This window comes from Leuciscus leuciscus (assembly GCF_965113295.1).
Source record: "Leuciscus leuciscus genome assembly, chromosome: 5".
NCBI classification, from domain to species: Eukaryota; Metazoa; Chordata; class Actinopteri; order Cypriniformes; family Leuciscidae; genus Leuciscus; species Leuciscus leuciscus.
Window position 1 is genome coordinate 46,072,351 of NC_138729.1, and position 20,599 is coordinate 46,092,949.

General features: G+C 36.3%; 1 protein-coding gene across 1 annotated transcript in view; it reads left to right on the top strand.

Moving 5' to 3' along the window:
• Positions 1–20,599, top strand: part of nf2a (NF2, moesin-ezrin-radixin like (MERLIN) tumor suppressor a) — a 47,919-nt gene that overhangs the window by 18,482 nt on the left and 8,838 nt on the right. The window contains exons 5-14 of the mRNA XM_082170835.1: positions 3,191–3,274; positions 6,495–6,563; positions 7,767–7,849; positions 12,085–12,160; positions 12,492–12,626; positions 12,726–12,800; positions 14,622–14,735; positions 16,066–16,188; positions 19,883–19,999; positions 20,094–20,194. Coding sequence (XP_082026961.1) covers positions 3,191–3,274; positions 6,495–6,563; positions 7,767–7,849; positions 12,085–12,160; positions 12,492–12,626; positions 12,726–12,800; positions 14,622–14,735; positions 16,066–16,188; positions 19,883–19,999; positions 20,094–20,194 — 977 coding nt within the window. The remainder of the gene's footprint in view (positions 1–3,190; positions 3,275–6,494; positions 6,564–7,766; positions 7,850–12,084; positions 12,161–12,491; positions 12,627–12,725; positions 12,801–14,621; positions 14,736–16,065; positions 16,189–19,882; positions 20,000–20,093; positions 20,195–20,599) is intronic.

Consider the following 20,599-nt stretch of genomic DNA (forward strand, 5'->3'; position numbering starts at 1 on the left):
AGTGGTGCCGCAAACTTCACATACTTTTGTAAATTCAGCATTTAGTTGATCCTGATAAGTGCTCACGGTTGTACACACGACGGCTTTCTTCTTCCACGAGGGGGTTTGACGTCACGGCATCTTTGTTTCCAGGCAAACGGATAAAGGAACGCGACATAAACGTCTCTCAGAAATCCTGTAGAATTCAACCAATCAGATGACGACTTGAAAACTTCTGAAGTGTTTACCATTTTGTGTGCCATGTGAATCAGACGTTCAGCCAGCGGTCCGTGGGCATGACGTTTGAGGCGGAGAGTAGTTTTCTCCCTACAACCCCACTTAGAATTCAACTCAGCAGTCCTGCGGCAGTGAATGTGTAACCTGTGAGGCATCTGCTGCTTCTAGAGTTCTTAAAACTGACCCTGAAATATTCCACTTTTGCTTTGTATTTGCAGCCTTTAATGACATCTGGGCTTTGCAGTCCATAGAGCCTGAAGGAGACAACCTCTGCCGGCTTACTAATGGATAGTTGAGAGGATAGCTGAACAACAGTGTTGTTTGTTCAGTGTATTCAGAAAGTACCTGCCAAAATATCTAGTTTTCTGTAAGGCATTAAAGGGATTCTTCAGGATTTAGCATTAAGCTTTGTATTAGTAGAAAACCTGTAGTATTTTCGAATTACCGTGCTTTCCACCCTCATATCCCCCTGAGACGAGAGATTTATGCATTTTTTGTCTGGAAAAAATCCTCCGATGACGCAAAAATCGTCATTTTGCGTCATCGGAGGATTTTCTGGCCAGAGGCTAAAGACTACAGCCATAGGAGGGGCTGTCCCGCATGTTTTCAACCCGCCCATAGAGGGTGGGATCTCACTCACAGAATGTACACAGTATCAGCCGTCTTTCTTTGGAAGCTAAGCTAGCAGGCTCTTGTTCTGTGGATAAAGCTGAGTAGTAGGGGTTACCATTCTCTTTTTCCCGGACATGTCCGGCCGTCGAGATCGTCCAGAATGTCCGGGATTCGGCTTTTGGTTTCTGCAGTCGCCATTCATTGTTTACATGCACACCTTTTGTTTCAATCTAACTGAATTAATTCCGATTGGTGAATCTGAATGTAGTGTTTACATGAACGCTAAACAAGTGATCGGTCGATGTGCGTTTTAACATTGCTAAGAAAATTCCCGCTCCTCCGTGAGAGATAGGAGACCTGTGCGTCTCAGTAATGACACCGGCCTCGCGCCGTTCTCCCGCGGCCGTCAGCCTCGTCCTGCTCGCCACAGTAAACATGATGAATGGCGACTGTAGAACGCAAAAGCCGAATCCCGGACATTTTGGGCGATCTTGATAACTCGTCACGGAGACTCACTAGTAGCATAACCTTGTTGTTTTCAACTGCGCTCTCTTACCGGGAGGCGTGGCTTGGGAGTGGCCTCGTAGAGCAGCGAAGCAAGTGCATTCTGGGAGTTGTTGTCTTTCATCCACATAAGCCAAAAATAAATTTTCTGGGTTTTCTCAGTCTAGAAAACTCCAAATTCAAAAATTTCTTCACATTTCTTCTGCATAAATGGCCTATTTTAAATACACATTCATCTTTCCAGACGTGAAGTATCCCTTTAAAGTTCCTTAGACTTTGACTATGGAAGTTTAAATATTTGGGATCTGTTTCTGACATTGGGATTTGGTCACAGTTTGTAGTTACTTTACGTAGAAAGACGTATACGCAGAGCACTTTGTCTCATGTTGTTTCTGTTTCCATGTAATAGTTTAGCATCTAGCTAAATTATTTACCTTAAAAGTTGCTTAGTATTATTTTAAATTTAAATGAAATTTTATACTTGGATGCAAACTTTACAAATCCACCACCATACTTTGCTGTATTCAACATGCTACTTACAAACTGTTTATTTTGTGTCTTTAGTTTTTAAATTAAAAATGAATACGTTTATTCAGCAAGGATACATTAAATTGTTCAAAGTGACCGTAAAGATATTTATAATGTTACAAAAGATTTCCATTTCAAATAAATGCTGTTCTTTTGAACTTTCCATTCATCAAAGAGTCCTAAAAATGTGCATCACAATTTCCACAAATATATAAAGCAGCACAAGGTTTCCAGCATTTATATTAGAAATGTTTGAGTACTAAATCAGCATATTAGAATGATTTCTGAAGGATCATGTGACACTGAAGACTGGAGTAATAATGCTGAAAATTCAGCTTTGCATCACAGGAATAAATTACTTTTAAAATACATTAAAACAGTTTCACAATATTTAACAATATTACTGTTGTTTACTGTATTTTTCATCAAATAAATGCAATGTTGGAGAACATAGACTTTAAAAACATAAAATAACTTCCTGACCTGCACAGTTGTAAACTTACCGACCTGTATGCTTCCAACGGTGTCTCTAGGAACATTTAGTTCCTTCACTATCTTTTTGTATCCTGTTCCTTGTTTGTGAAGGGCGATGATATCTTCTCTTAACTTTTTAGACCATTCTTTTGACTTGAATATATTTCTAACATGCAGTCAAAAGTGACACTCAACAAACCTAGCCAGTTCAGATATTTCATGTGTTCTAGCTCAAGCACACCTGGTGCAACTAATGAAGCCCTTGATTAGTTACATCAGGTGTGCTTGAGACAACACCTGTTTTGTAGATTTGTTGATCTGTTGAGAGGTATTCTATTCAAGGGGGTTGAATAATTTTGAGACTGTGGAAGTCATTAAAAGTTGCATTTTCAGTTGAATTTGGGGAAATCACTTGAAACATTCGTTGTGAGCTATTTCAATTACTGTTGTTTGATTTGTTCATTGCAAACAGTTTAAAGTTTTTATTTTGCCAATAAACCTGATTTGCAATGGGGGTTGAATCATTTTAATTACAACAATACTACTGAATATGGGTCCTTTTTTTGCAAAACATACTTTGTCTCTAATGTTGTTCTATAATACGTGCTAGCATTAGTGGTGAAAGGTCTGGGCAAACACTGCAAAGGAATGATCCTTGAAAAAACCCTGTTGTGCCCTTTAGCAAGATCCTTAACGTTAAGTGGTTCTAGGGTGATTTTTATTAAATTTTTTCACCATAATTTATCATGATGGCATTGCATGAAATTCTTGGTAACAAATTCCCCAAAAAGTATAGAGATAAATAATAATGAAATCCTATTCATCTTATTCTCTCCTCTGTTCTGAAATCCTACAGGTAAAGAAGAACATTTTAGAGGAGGAGATCTACTGTCCTCCCGAGGCTTCGGTGCTGTTAGCCTCTTACGCCGTCCACGCTAAGGTCAGTGCTCTTTCTAACACACTTGTGTTTTTCTTTTCTTTTTTTTCTTTTTTATAAAAACGTTCTTTCTTTGATAGACACGCAGAAAGGTGTCAGAGCTTAACCGTAACCTCCCGTGGACGTCCCTTCAAGGTCGGCATCTATCCCATTACACTTCCCACAGACAGAAGTGCATTTTATTAAGCAGGTGTCAGTTTGATTGACAGCTCAGGGGCAACAAGAGCATTTGATTTATCCAAAAGCCTCCAATTTAGAAAGCACTCTCTGTTTCTCTCTGACTCATGTCAGACACAGAGGGAACGCTAGATGGCTCTAAAAACTGGACGGGAATCTACTTTAGCTTTTGTTTGCTTTGTTAAAGCAGTTTGTAAGCTTCACGTGGTTTAGCTGGTTTTTGAGCCATGTGCTGGTGTGCTTAAGTATTTTGATGGTTTTTTAAAGCATTTTACAGTGCTGCGAACTCAGAAATTTGCCTGTTTTTATTTGAAGTTTGTCATGTATGTGTTTGTGGACAACTGATCAGTTTTTTTTTATTTGATATTATATATTTAGCAAAAAACAGAACAACGTAATGTTAATAAATCTGTTTTATTATTAGTTTTACTATTAATATTGAGTTTTTAACTCAACTGTTGTTACGTAATCTGTTTTAGCATTTATTCCAGATCAAACAATTAATCAGGGCCACGTTTCCCAAAAGCATCGTAAGATTAAGTTGATTGTAGAACAATAACCACCAACGGTCTCCACGATCAACTTAGGCTTATGATGCTCTTGGGAAACGCATCCCAGGTGTTTTGGTTTGAGTCCAAGTTTTGAATAAAAGAAAATAATAATCAAATTAGATGGTAAATTAGTATACATTCATTCAAAAGTTTGGGGACAGTAATTAATTATTATTAATTCTAAGTATATATTATAGTAATAATATATATTAATTTAATTATTTATATACATACATACTAGGATTTTCTTTTTAAAGAAATTAATAATTTTATTCAGCAAGGATGCATTAAATTAATCAAAAGTGACTGTAAAGACATTTATAATGTTACAAAAAGGATTTTTTGATGAATTGAATCACGCTTTCCCAAAAAGATTTAAGCAGCAAAACCGTTTTTGGCGCTGACAATAATAATTGATCATAATAATTTCCTAATTAATATGTGGGACTGAAGACTGGAGAAAATGATGCTGAAAATTCAGCTTTGTGTCACAGGAATAAATTACATTTTAAGATGTATTATAATAGAAAACACATATTTTAAATTGGAATAATATTTCACAATATTAGTTTTACTGAATTTTTTTTTATCAAACCTTGCTGAACAATATGATAATTATTTCAAAAAGTAGTCTGTTTAATGTATTTGATTAATGCATTCAATTTATCTGATTTATGCATTTTAAATCAATGAATTATCTAAAAAAGTTACTACCATTTTTATTAACCATTTTTTTCATTGTATAATGCAAAAATGTACTTACAAGTACAGTACATAAAATTACTTGTAATGTAATTTTAGATTTTTTTTTAATTCTACATCTGCTAGTAATCTGCTACTTATGGCATTATTATCATTTTAATGAATGTGCAGTCACAGATGTGCATTAATTGGCTTTGAATGTGGCTCAGTCAATCAGATTTATCTGTTTTAAAAATGTGAGAAGCTGCGTGACAGATTGCTGTCTCTGTTTTAAACCAGCAGGTGCAGGTCTGGAGTTATTCAAAGAGACTGGAAGTTAAAGAAGGCAAGAGCAGAGAGAAAGAGGAGATGTAAAGGGAGTAAGGCAAAAAGGCATAGGCAGAAAAATCAAGTAAGAAATAAAAAAGTGGAAGAGAATGTGGAACAGAGGGGAGAGACTGAGATGGCAGCTGTTTCTCCCTTACAGAGAAAGCTTGTCCTTAATGCAGGAGTGAAGCTTAGACAGCAACCATTTACACCGACTCTTTCAAATGGGGATGCTTTCACATGCCAGTCTCATCGTAGCTGAGCAGCATGAATCTGTCCGTAGCAAAATGACAAGGCAGCGTGACACTGAGGAAATTTATTGTCTTGCTTTTTTTTCTGTTTCTGCATATCTGCTTGTTCCTCAGTCTCTGTACAGCAGTCCACAATCTGTAATGTTGTGTCTTCGCTGTTTATTTTGGTCGATTTCATATGCCTTGTCATACATTCGTTTTCTGAGATGTTTTTATGTACTGCATCTGTGCCATGGTGTTGATTACCACATACAGTTTCCTCAGTGTTTATAAACCAACCAAACATATAGACAATAAATACACTTAACACTTTCACACGGTACCGAAAGTAGAACCGTAACAATTAATTAATGTGTTTGGACTGCAGGACCAGCAGAAAGAAAGAAAGAAAGAAAGAAAGAAAGAAAGAAAGAAAGAAAGAAAGAAAGAAAGAAAGAAAGAAAGAAAGAAAGAAAGAAAGAAAGAAAGAAACTTGTTTTTTGGTAAGTTTGTGAGGGTAACAGAAAGGAATGTGGATGTACACGTTTTTTATTTTTATTTTTTAATAAAATAAAATATATATATTTTTATACTTTTATTAAGCAAGGGAACATTAAATTGATCAAAAGTTACAGTAAAGATGTTTACATTGTTACAAAACATTTCTATTTCAAATAAATGCTGTTCTTTTGAACTTTCTATTCATCAAAAAACGCTGAAAAAAATTATTTCCTCAAAAACATTGATTATAATAAACAAATATGAATACAATATAATATGTTAGTTTAAATTGTAATAATATTTCACAACATTACTGTTTTTACAGAATTTTTGATCAAATAAATTCAGTCTTGGTGAGCATAAGAGAAACCTTCTGACCCCAAACTTTTAAATGGTAGTGTGATAAAGATATATATATTTTTAAATAACCTGAAAATATTTGTCATTTAAGTCCACTAGTCAATGCAGTTGTAACATCTGTGTAAAATGTGATTGTGCAATTTTCTTTTTCTCTCAGCAGTACCTCCCTACTGATCTTACCCGTAATTCCTCATAAAAAATCATAGCTGACACATTTCATCTTATTTTGATTTGAAAGGGCTTTTATGTTTTAGGCACAACTACGTATTACTCAATTCACTTTAAGTGAGAGCAGGTGTGTATAATGGCTGTTTTTGTGACTGCATGAGTTCATGTTTTTCCTCCTCTCAATATTCATAATTGAGCTTATTTTGATTTGTCATCTTGCTTCTGCAGTACGGTGATTACGACCCTAATGTCCACAAGCCGGGCTTCCTGTCCCAAGAGGAGCTGCTACCAAAGAGAGTGAGTGTGATGTTGAGATGGGCGTCACTCCATGCTAATTACACAGATTATGTTCGCAGGGTTCGTAACGAGCCCGTAAGGCTTCAGCGGGCTTCCCGTAGGGCGTTAGATGTAGTGAAAGCTCTCGGCTGGAAACATCCGCTCACATGTCAGTAAGTACTGAGAAAGAGCGTTTGTTTACTCCACTGGCATTCAGAATCGTCTGAAGGATTTAAATAGTCACACTTAATTAGAAAATGTCCTTCAGCTCTATTAGCCATTGTGTTTGGCTCAGTTAACTCTTTTTACACTATTATTTTCCACATTGTGTTTTTTGGCACAAAAATATGCTATATTTGTGAAATCAACACGTTTTCCACCATAAATATTAGTGGCAGCCTTTTACCACTGAAGCTAGAAGGACTCATGTTTTAGTCTCTCCATTCCAGAACTTACTGTAACACCAAACTATCTGCCCCAGAAATATTGCAAACGATGCAAAGAATGTGAGCTATTTTACTTTGGTAATTTACATAATACATTATAATTATATGCCACTTCTGGTCAAAACTTGGGGTTGGGAAGATTTAAAAAAGTTAACGTTTTTTAAAGAAGTCTCTTTTGCTCACCAAGTCGGCATTTATTTGATCATAATATTGTGAAATATTACAATTTAAAATACATTTTCTATTTAAATAAATTTTAAAATGTAATTAATTCCTGTGAAGCAAAGCTGTATTTTCAGCATCATTACTCCAGTCTTCAGTGTCACATGATCTTTCAGAAATCATTCAAATATGCTGATTTGCTGCTCAACAAACTTATGATTATCAATGTTGAAAATAGTTGTGCAGCTTAGCCTAATATTTCTGTGGAAACCGTGATACATTTTTTCAGGTTTCTTTGATGAATAGAAAATTCATAAGAACAGCATTCATTTGAAATGGAAATCTTTTGTAACATTATAAACATTTACTGTCACTTTAGATCAATTTTCTTCCAAAAAACAAAAATCTTACTATGCCCAAACTTTTAAATGGTAGTGTATGTCTTCAATAATTGTTCACTTCCCTCTTTTCAAGTGGAAATCTGCTTTCATTCCAACAAACAAAATGATGTCAAACAGAGTGCACCAAGAGCTCTGTTGTGAAAATCCCATTATGAGAGAGTTAAAGTCTTTGTTCAAGTTGATGACTGATCTTTGTGTGTCTTTCTCTTGTGCAGGTTATTAATCTGTACCAGATGACTGCAGAGATGTGGGAGGAGAGAATCACGGTCTGCTACGCTGAGCACAGGGGCAGAACCAGGTATTGTACACCATATTCTCAGTCTTGCACAGCTTGCCCACGTACTGTTCATGTTCACTTGATGCAGTTTACACACAGAAATGGCAAAAGCCTTTTAAAATGGCAGTTTTCAAGTGCAACAAGCAAACTGTGTTGGTTGCATGTTGGTCAGACAGCTGTTCTTTGCAGTGGACCAGACACTGGTAATAGCCAACAGTATGGCTTTGCGATACTATAAACGCACATCGTCACACGTGTGGCTTAAAGTCGACATGAAATCAAAATTGACCCTATTTACTTTGTTAGCGCATATTACTAGTCTTGTGGTGAACAATTAATCCGTGCAAGTTAATACACAGAAAAAAATCGTTTGCCGTGGTAATCTTTAACCCTTTCTCACGTAAGTTTAAAATATTCTGGCTGACCCCCCAGCGTGAGTTTTTCAAGGCGACTGTTATTTAGAATGTGTCACTTTATGGTTTCCGTGGCGACGCGTCATTGCTTGTCACGTGACACACCGCAGCAACAACAGAGCTGAATGAATGATGATCTGCTTCTATGTCATTTTTCCTTTTTTATTCAAAATATTCACAAATTTGTTAGATATGGCATGAAATATCTGATATTCCGGTTGTCAAATATATGCAAGTGGAAGTGTTTTGTTGTTTAAACACATTTATAACGATCGCGTTAGTTCAGCTGTATTCGCGATGGGCGCCGCCATCTTAGTTTGTGCCGCAGACGCAGTTCAGAGAATCGGATCTGTTGGATTTACAACACGTTAATTCATCCACTTCTCCCGAAATACATACAAGTAAGTGGCAGGTGAACTGGGAGAAGAATAGAGTAAACTTTAAAGTTACTTACACAATGTGTATCTGATATGAATAAAACTAATTATAATGGAAAGGATTATTATTGCCTCTTCCTTTGACATCAGTGTGTATTTTACGAACTCTAATGTATTGTTTTTTTAGTACTTATATGTCTTGGAACCTAAAATAAACATTATGTGGTTGAAAACACTGAAAAGTTGTGATTTATGACAGCTCTGAGCGCGCTTGTCTCTGGCTCAGCGCCAGCCAACGCGCGAAAGCACATTTGAATGTAGTAGTTGATCACGTCATGCACTGACCGTTCTAATCACACCGGTGTGATCGTACGCTCCAGGGACCAGCCTAGACTGATCACACCGGTGTGATCGTACGTGCGAAAGGGTTAATCAAAATGTGAAAAGTTACTTCCGGTCTGGATTGGCGTTCCTTCTCTGATGACGTCAGCTTGACGGCTTGGGTTGAAAACGCTTAACCACTCGCCTCAAACCATTAGTCTGCTATGAGCAGAGATGGAGAGGAGGAGCGCTAAAGTAAAACCCTGCCCTCTGTTCAATATTCCCTTTCACTTGGAAATGCATCACAACACTGGAGAAAAGTCGTTTGCAACTTCCGGTTCACGGGGACTTTAACTCTGCGTGATGTGCACCTTGGAAAGTCGAGACTCTCAAAAGATGAAAAACTGGCCTGCTTCTTGCAGAACTGGGCATAGCCTTGCTCTGCAAAAAATAAAAATAAATGAAGCCCTAATTGGTCTACTTAATGATGAAACCGGCTTCCTGTGTTGCTTCAGAGCCCATTTAGATGCATGTAGGGCACTTTCTTATTCCAGACCTTATCATTGCATGTGACAACACTCCAGTGTATTCTTGACACACTCACAACAAACACTCATTCTGCACTTCTTGTTTATCTCTCTCATTCACACATACACCCAGCTTAATTTGACTTTTATAGCTTATTCTTTTTTCCCCTGAAGTCCAATGTTAGTCAGGGTTTCTTGTAGTAAAACAGTTGTTATAGTTTCATGTGTCATTTTCGGGCCTCTGAGCCATTTTGTTATTGTATCATTAGGACTTGTAAATTATAATATAAATATGTTAATAATATGTAAATTATCTCCCTTATGATTGGCTAGCTTTTTCACATGATAAGAGTAAAAAGAGTACACAAAAACCCAGAACTATCCTAGCAACTACCTTAGCAACACCCTGACAACCTCTTATAGAAACCCTAGCATTTTGGCAGAGAATTTTCTTTATTTTATCATTTTATCATTTGTTTATTTTTTTTAAATTTAAAAAAAAAATTTTTTTATAAAAAATTATTATATATATTTTTTTACTTTGTAGTTTATTCAATTTTTTTATTTATTTATTATTATTTATTTTTATTATTTATTTATTGTCCAAGGTTATATTGCCATTCACATATATTGCCATATTTTCATCTGTTCATTTTTCATTTTTCATTTTTCATTTTTCTCATTTTTTTTCATTTTCATTTTTTAAATAAAATTGATTAATTTACTTAGTATTTTTTCAGTTGTTTATAATTTATTATGTTTAATTATTTTTTTGTTGGTCTATGTACACATGCACATGGTCGTTCCAAACCCATAAGACTTTTGTTCATCTTTGGAACACAAATTAAGATATTTTAATGAAATCTGTGTGATTTCTGTCCCTCCATTGACGGCTACACAACTACCACTTTGATGCTTCAAAAAGTTCATAAAGAGATCATAAAACTAATCCAAATGAATTGAGCGGTTTAGTCCAAATTTTCCAAAGACACTAAAACGCTTTATATGATGAACAAATTTAATTAAGGCTTTTATTCACATTAAAACATTCATCAACTCACACATCAGTTATAGTAAACCGAACCAATGAGAGAACCAGTGAGGTTAATTCTCGTGTTACGCGGCACGTTTGAGCTTCAGCAAGAACCAATGAGGTTCATTCTCGTGTTACGCGGCACGTTTGAGCTTCCTCAAGAACCAATGAGGTTCATTCTCGTGTTACCCAGCACGTTTGAGCTTCTGCAAGAACCAATGAGGTTCATTCTCGTGTTACCCAGCACGTTTGAGCTTCAGCAAGAACCAATGAGGTTCATTCTCGTGTTACGCGGCACGTTTGAGCTTCAGCAAGAACCAATGAGGTTCATTCTCGTGTTACCCAGCACGTTTGAGCTTCTGCAAGAACCAATGAGGTTCATTCTCGTGTTACGCAGCACGTTTGAGCTTCAGCAAGAACCAATGAGGTTCATTCTCGTGTTACGCAGCACGTTTGAGCTTCCTCAAGAACCAATGAGGTTCATTCTCGTGTTACCCAGCACGTTTGAGCTTCTGCAAGAACCAATGAGGTTCATTCTCGTGTTACGCAGCACGTTTGAGCTTCAGCAAGAACCAATGAGGTTCATTCTCGTGTTACGCAGCACGTTTGAGCTTCCTCAAGAACCAATGAGGTTCATTCTCGTGTTACCCAGCACGTTTGAGCTTCTGCAAGAACCAATGAGGTTCATTCTCGTGTTACCCAGCACGTTTGAGCTTCTGCAAGAACCAATGAGGTTCATTCTCGTGTTACGCAGCACGTTTGAGCTTCCTCAAGAACCAATGAGGTTCATTCTCGTGTTACCCAGCACGTTTGAGCTTCCTCAAGAACCAATGAGCTTCTGTTTGTTCGCTGATCAATGTTTAAATGTGATTAGAAACCTAAATTCAATCTGTTCATCATGTAAAGCGATTGAGTCTCTTCATTTTGGACTAAACTGCTCAATTCATATGGATTAGTTTTACAATCTCTTTATGAACTTCTTGAAGCCTCAAACTAAATGTCAGTTGTGTAGCTGTCAATGGAGGGACAGAAAGCTCTCAGATCGACATGAGGGGTGAGTAATTGATGAGAATTTGTACATTTTTGGGTGAACATTTAAGATCTGACCCATCTTAAAAACAAGTTTAAAAGTAGATAATTTTAAGACCCTTGCTTTCAGTTGCACTACGTCTGCCTGTTTTTGAACGCACAAACCCATTCTATGTGAGCGGCTCCTCACTCATTCTGTGCTTCTTGCTCTCGGTAAGTGTGGTTTGATGAGGCATGTTCCCTGCAGACTCGCAAGAACATGAAGGTGGTACTAAACATCTAGTTATTTTTAGTCCTAAAAAATAAGATTTTTTAGAGTGATATTTAGTATAAAATTTAATTGGTGTGTTTATGGTGAGTGTGTTTGTGCTTATTGCCATTATCAGTTACTGTAAGACATACTGCGTGACCTCTAGTTTCTGCACTCCCAAGTTAGTTGAGTCTCATTAAAGCCCTGCGGTGGAATATTTTATTTTGTGTCTAATTTATTCTCTCTCCCTTTCTCCTTTTCTTTCTCTCTCCCTCCCACGTTTTTGTATGTTATTGTGTGCTGCAGAGATGAAGCCGAGATGGAGTATTTAAAAATAGCTCAGGATCTGGAGATGTATGGGGTCAATTACTTTTCCATTAGGGTAAGAAATGCCTTCGCTGCTGTACGGCATCAACAATCTGAGCTGATTTCCGACGGCTAAAGCCTTTACAGCCAAACACTTTTATTATTTTATACCTTTATTATTGTTTGTTATTAACAAACCTTTTATTATTGTTGACTTAATCACCTTTAACTTGCATCATCTCCCACTTCATTTGGTGTCTACCCTGCTTGAAACTTACAGAAGAATAATTATCTCTGCCTTTTTGTTTGAAATATTACTTTGGCTATCCATTTTACTCTGTAAAGCTGTGGTGGTGAGATCATGATGGTAAAATAAATGTATGTCTTTTTAATATCTTCTCTTTAAGAATAAAAAGGGTACTAGCTTACTGCTAGGTGTTGACGCTTTGGGCCTCCACATTTATGACCCGGATAACAGACTGACGCCCAAAATTTCTTTTCCCTGGAATGAGATCAGAAACATCTCCTACAGCGACAAAGAGGTACTTCTTTTATGAACAATTCATGCTTTAACGAACCTGCTCTACGCTAAGTGTCGTTTATTGCTGTTGGTGCACTCATTTCTGTAACTGTCTCTTCAGTTTGCCATTAAACCCTTGGATAAGAGGGCAGATGTCTTCAAATTCAACTCCTCAAAACTCAAAGTCAATAAACTGGTGAGTATTTCATGATGTGAATGCAGAGATAAGTTGTTTGATCTTCACAGATCCACTGTGGTGTGGCATGGTGGTTAAAGATCTCAGCTTGAAGGCAAAAGATTGAATGTTTAATAAATGTATATGTCATTAATCCTATGTTAGTTAATAGGGCTGTGCAAAAATATCGATACAGCTAACTATTGTGCTAATTTTTTTTCACAATAGTGTATTGATATTCCAACCTCTACTATTGATACTTAAAAAAAAAAAAAAAGTTTTAAACGGGTTTAAAATGACGTTAACATTTCATCAAATTCCTCTGTGTGTCAAACGACCTCCTCGGTTCCTGCAGATCGCTGACTCGCTGTCTACAAAGCTAACAGTTGTACGTCATACACATTCATACGGCCAAGCGGAAGCGAGCATGGCGGAAAATATGAGTGCCTCCAGCTTGCAGAGCCGATGTGTGGGTGCACTTTGATTTAGGGGATTTGATCACGATTTTTGATCATGACGATTAACATGTCTCCACGATCTGCTTTTGAAGAAATATCGTAGTATCGTGTTACAGTGCATTCTATCAGTTGCAGTTCTGGCGTCCCCGTCACACTCACGGGACACTGCAATTCACAAAAGTTCATTTATTTGCATGTGCTTTAAAGCCTTGCTGGTTAAACATTTCATTCACATGCTGATGCGCTGTTCTAACATACGCTTTTCTGAGCGCATACACGCGAACCTCACTGGCACTAAAAGCCTGTCAAACAGCATCTGGATTCTGTTACATTTGAGTCTTATTACGCTAATACTGTCAAATATGTACTCACAAGGTTTACATAAACACAGTTGGTTATGTCTAAAGTGAAAGCAAATGTTTGAGAGGAAATTGGGTGCGTGTCATATGCGTGTTTATTAGATGTGTGCCGGTCTTAAAGTGACAGTAGCCTAATAGTAAAAATGTTGCTGCTTGTCCTTAAAGGGATGGTTCAACCAAAAATTTAAATTCTGTTATTTGTTGTTCCAAACCTGTATTCATTTCTTTTCTTGTGCTGAACACAAAAGAAGATATTTTGAAGAATGTGGCTAACCAGACATTTGCTGTTCCCCATTGACTTCCATAGTAGGAAAATCTATTCTATGGAAGTCACAGGGGACTGGACTGCAACTGTTTGGATACCCACATTCATCAAAATAACCTTTATTTTCAACAGAAGAAATTTCAGTTTTATAAATCTTCATTTTTAGTTAAAAATGTTCAGTGACACAATATGCAGTTCATACATTTGTGTGTTCACTGTTCAGTGACACTGTGCAATGCAAATAGCTTTGCTAATAAATTGAAATGGAAGTTTTTATTTTTCTGCTGAGTTATCAATATAATGTGATACCCATACCACACAGCAAGTTGTATTTTCAACTCTATTATAAAAAAAAAAAAATTAAAAGTATTGCTGCTATATATATATATATATATATATATATATATATATATGCAATATGTATCGTATCACAATATATCTTGATATATTGTATCGTGACACATGTATCGCAATATGTATTAAATCGTGAGGCCCTTGCCGATACCCAGCCCAATTAGTTAAAGACAATGACTATATAAAACCATAAAAACATCATTAAATGGTCTTTACAACTTATAACTGATATGGCTTGAAAACTTGGAATATATGTGATGGCATTTGTGAGACATGGAATGAAATTTTATTTGTAAAAGAAAGTTATACAGGTTTGGAATGACATGAGGGTAAAAGATAACATAATTTACTTTTTTTTTAAAGGGTATACTAAGCTTTTAATAAGGCAATTTTTGTGTGTTTAAAGATTCTTCAGCTGTGCATCGGAAATCATGATCTCTTCATAAGGAGACGCAGAGTTGATTCGTTGGAAGTCCAGCAGATGAAGATGCAGGCTAGAGAAGAGAAAGCACGCAAACAGGTTGGGAATGTTTTCCGCAACACGTAGAGAATATTGTTTGTTTTTATGCTAAACAAATAAATGAAAGCAAGCTGGGCTCTTATTTTTAATGAGTTCCAGTCTTAAAGGATAAAAAGAGAAAAGCAAAATAAGAAAGTTGAAAGGAATAGAGAATATATATAAAAAATATAAAGTATAAAAGAGTAATAAAGATAAGAAGAGAGAACAAAAAGTTAATGTGTACACTGATTAAATATTTCTCTCTCCGGCAATGTAGCTTGTTGCAAATGAAAAAGAATTTCAGTATATTAGAGAAACCAGCATACATGTACATTTTTCATAGCCTCGATGGCCTTTTTTACATTACTGCCATTCAAAAATTTGGGGTTGGAAAGAATTTATATTGTCTCTTTTGCTCAACAAGGCTGCATTTATTTGATCAAAAGTACAGTAAAACAAGTAATATTGTGAAATATTATTTCAATTTAAAATGTGCTCTTTTCTATTTGAATATATTAAAAAAAATATATATAAATTATGAATTTTGAAAACAGTTGTCTAATATTGTTGTGGAAACTGTGATGCATTTTCTTTCAGTCTGGCTATGAAGGTCGCACAAAATTATATTCAAACTCACATTAGATGCTTTTAAGATTAAATAAGGCACATAAACAGTCCCTGAGATTATCATGGACATACTTTGTATGCTGTTGTTCCAGCCTGATGTCACATACAGTAGAAAATATGACAATGATAATCTCAGACGTTGCACTTTGGGGGTGCTATATAAATAAAGAAAATGTGCTATATAAATAAAGTTGCATGCTTGCTTGCTTTATTTTAATGTTAAAAGCGTCTAATGTAAGTTTGAATATTTTGTGCTCTTTATATCCATACTGAAAGCAACAATGGATAATTCACATTTATGAACTTGTAGAGAGAGCCCACCCACATGCTCTTCTGATTGGCTGTGATTTATGATGGATTTTGTCGCGTCACATGTCATTGGGTGTGGACAGACAAATTGGTTGTCGCCAGAATCTTATCGTATCTTCTGGTTAGGGCACGATGTTACTGATCCCAAAATTTTGAACGGCAATGTATGAGGATAAATATTCCTATAAGTTATTACAATTTTGGAAAACCATCATCTTGCTTTAGAGAGCTTGGCAAGTGTCAGCCAAATCCCTCCCTCCCTCCCTCGCTAGTTAATCTTAAGACGTCATGGTCACCATGTGCATTGCACCTTCAGGCACCTTTAACCAGGTGCTGGATTTGCGATCCACTAGACCCATTTAGCAACGCTGCAATCCTGGTGAAATGTGGATGAGCTTTTTGCACCTCTCTGTAGATGGAACGGCAGAGGCTGGTGAGAGAGAAACAATTGCGTGAGGAGGCAGAAAGAGCTCGTGATGAACTGGAGAGGAGACTGATTCAGTTACAGGACGAAGCTCACATGGCCAATGAAGCACTGGTGAGAAACTAAAACATCACCCACACTAAATATACTTTCCCTAATCATTTCAGTGCTTGCTAGAGTACTTCGGTATCTATACTTGTACTAAACCCACGTGCGTGAGCCTCATACTGTTTTTTTGTTTGTTTTCTTAATAGTGATGTTTTTAATAGTGATGTAATACATCACTTTTCCCAAAATTCTGTTGCAGGTGTTTTTTTCTGTCTTAGTAGTGACATATTTGATTATCAATGATCAAATAATCATAATTATCCTAAGTACCATAAGTACTTTGTACACAAGTAAATAAGTACCTGGGGCTCGTTCTTCGTACGTTGCTTAAAACATCCGAGATCTAATGAGACATCCAAGATGACATCATCGTGCTAATCATGATCTGGCTAACTCGGTTCTTCGAACACACCTGCCGGATATGATTAGTATCGCTGGATTGAGTTATCTGAGATAATTGCGCGTTCATGCGCTCGTTGAAAAGGGGATATGTATCGATAGTAGAAACATTGATCAGCAACGCTGCTATTGGCTGCTCAGCGTGGCCAAAGAGCGCGCTCAGTTTTTCTCCTCAGCAGAGCAAGAACTAATAGTCGAAGTTTATTCTGCATTTTAATGTTTAATTAAAACGCCAGGGAACACCTCAAAGTCTGCAAAAGCCAGGAGAGAGGGCTGGCAAAAAGTAGCAGACAATTTAAATCCGTTAGAAGTGGCCATGTTAGATGTTTTTAGCACTTATTAGCCTATATATTTGTATTTTAATAATTGCATAATTACTTTGTTCATTGTAATGTCAGAGTCACCACACTAGAACATGGGAACAAATAAAAGTGAAGTACAAAAATATTCTACATAATGGTCATTTTTAGTTAGCCTATATTATAGTCTCTTTTATAAAAGGCACTGTTAAATAAATGGTTGTCTGTTTATAAAAGCAACCAAGAAAAAGGCTGAGAAAAAAAGAAGAAAAGATCTTAGTAGCCTACACTGTAAAATAATTTTTGCTACATTAAATTAAGGCTGTATAGTCATTTCAACTGTTAAATCTTGAGTAATGATGAATTGCTTTGACTTGAAAGTGAAAACTGATAAACTTATGTTAATGTAATAATATTTTCCCATGAGTTATTGATCACATTTTTCCTGAGTGTAGTTCATTGTAATGGCATTGTGTTTTCCTCTTTTGTGCACTTTTACATAATACACCAACACATACACCAAGTGGTGCTGAAATATGTGCAGTAAGTGGACATTTTCTAACTTTCCAAAGTAAAGAAAGTATAAGAATTTGTAATGTCCATTTGTTTCCATTGCACTGGACAGTGAATAAACCCTCTCAGATAACTGTCATATGGAGGAACTAGCCTACCTGCAAGTGCATAAATAACTTTACTTAATTTATACTTGTATGCTTTATGGCTGCAATATAAGTTGCAGGATTCCACATCTACAGAAAGGCCTACAGAAGAGTCTGCACACACAGAGGAGACATAGGCCTACAGGTGGGCAGTGTAGAGCCAACTTTTCCTTTTTATTTGTTGCATGAGGCATGTGTCTAATATCTCTTGTTGCAGGCACTTGACCACTGGCTTTTCTTTACAAAGAACAATCGAAATAAAACTCAAGGAACTAAGTATATTGGTCTTTTATTAAACATATAATGAAATGTTTTTTTGTTTTTTTTTGGCAATGTTGTGTAATATGGCACATGCAACAATGTCACAGGCCCTGTCAGGTGTGCAACCCTCAGACTTATCAGACACTGAAATCTTCCCTTTAGCCAAAGTTCATTTCATTGTGTGCCCTTGTCCTGGCTAGAGCTGCATAACTGGTTTGGGTCAGGGAATGGGGTCATACTGTCTGCAGGCAGGAACATGTCATAATCACCTATGAAGAAATGCAGTTCTGTTAGGATCAGCATAAGTGTATGTAATACAGTGAGCTTGATATTTAATTGTGGAACTTTCCTCACCACTTTCAAATAATGTGCATAATGTGAATCTCTGAAAATTCTTAAGTCATGCACAGATCCTGGCCATTTTGCTTTCACATTTGTGATATGGAAGATTTTAGTCAACTGCCTTTTTTTTTTTTATATAACATTATTAATCTGGAATATTAAGAATCCCAATAGTAACTGGGCTGCACATTTACATTGTGAACCCCCTTTCTGTTCACATAATCCCCTTCATTGAGGCCTTGATGGCAGTCTGTGGTCTAGCCTATAGTCTATGGTACCAATCATGTTAGTGAAGCCTGAGTGACACATAGCCTATAGCCTACTGTAATCGGCATGGTCATGATTGCATGATCTTCACAACATTGGGTCTTAAAAACCTAAAACTGTTTTTTAAACCTAAAAGCGCCAGGTAAAGTCCGAATGACACGACAGACAGCACTTTCCATCAAGTTATCTGCATCTCCAATAGTGTAAAGGAAAGAGTATCGCAAATAATCTTAGGGCAATGCAAACAGTTTGTGCTGTAGTTAAAGCCCGACTCCGACAAGTCGAAAATAAATGTGCGTTTCCAGCAAATTAATAATGTAAACGACAATCTCACGAGTCACGAGAAAAAATATAAATCTCAGAAAGTGCACTATCGCGCTGCGCTGGACTTCCCGTATCAGCTCCGCTTATGAAGCCGCAGTCTATCCTGTTAACATGAAATAAGCCTGCTCCCGAGCTGGTTCAAGCTTGCGCACCTGTTGCTATGACAGCAAGTCTAGGATGAGCGTCGAAGAACCAAACAATCCAAGATCATGCCAAATCGTCAACAATCAAATCCAGCTAACTGAGTTAGCGACGTACGAAGAACGGGCCCCAGTACTACAACAACAACAATAATGATAGTTATTATTATTAAATATTTTTTTTATAATAATGATTATTATAAAATGTATATCAAAATTCATAACAATCAGTTATAATCTAAACAGAAGTCTGAACATTTACAGATGTTAACCTTTTTTTGGCCACTTTAAAGTCTAAGTTTACAATTTTCAGTTTACATTCATTTTAGTTTTTTGGGACCCATCCGACCTAAATATTAGTACATTTAATTTATTATTGCGTATAATAATATTGCTAAGGCTATATTTCTTTATCTTTTCACGTGGTATTTTAAGACTCAATGTTCAGTGCACCCTCTCAGGGTATTTTGGCTTTGTTGCTTTTAAATTGAGCAACACTGATATGTGCATTTCTCTTAATAGATCACTATCCATGCTCAGCATAACGCTAATTCATATTATAGAGAGCTCAGAATAGCACAGGTCTTATTATTTTTAATCAGAGTGTTTCATATCCTTGCCAGTCCTGAGTTTTCTTTCTCTCGCTCTCTCAAAATATTGATGAGGTTCCTTCACTTTCCTTGCCAAAAGTAGATCTGTTTTGAGAGATATATTTAGGGAAGAAAAGACTAACCTAGTGACACGATTTCTGTGAAGCAAATGACGTAAATGTGTTAAACTGAGCTTTATGTAACAGTTTTTTGTGAGTTTTTTCACATAAATTGTGTGGAATTGTGTAAAACAGCAAAAGTTAAATTTATATAGAATAATTCAGATTTTTTTATAATAATGCTGCATTGGAGTAAAATGCTGGACTTTACCGTCTAATGCCGTTAATCAACAAGGGAATCAAATGAAACAAAATGACCTATGTGCATCTGTGCAAAGTGTGTGGTCTCTCTGTTTTCAGTTATGTTCGGAGGAGACAGCAGATCTGTTGGCGGAGAAGGCACAAATCGCTGAGGAGGAGGCCAAGCTGTTGGCTCAGAAAGCCGCTGAGGCTGAACAGGAGATGCAGCGGATTAAGGTTAGTGAGCATGTACATCAACACATCAGCTGCACATAGAAGATCCTTTTGGACCATTGATGACGGATCATGCTCTGAATAATTCTCTATAAAGGTGACAGCTATTCGCTCTGAGGAGGAGAAGAGACTCATGGAACAGAAGATGCTAGAAGCTGAGATGCTTGCACTCAAGATGGCAGAAGAGTCTGAAAGGAGGTAATATCACACATGCACGTTCAGCATAAATATTTGCATATTCTTTCATCAGGTGACAGCTTTTCATGGTGTTATTTTAAAACTTATTTAGTGGTGTACCAATGGTTAAGACCTTTTAAATGGGTTTTAAAAGCTATTATTTTTAAAATGTCATGTTTTTTAAACTCTTTTGAATAGCCGAGAACCATTTTTCTTATTCTTTTCTGAAAATATAAAATTATATATAAAATAGTAAACTATCGAAAATTGTTTTAGTTAATTGAAATAAAGCTGAAATAAATAACGTAAATATTAGATGGAAACCTTAGACTAAAATTATAAATGTTGAGTGAAAGTACAAAAATTACTAAACTGAAATAAATGAAAAATTTGACAAAGTAATAAAAATAACAAAAGGACAAAACA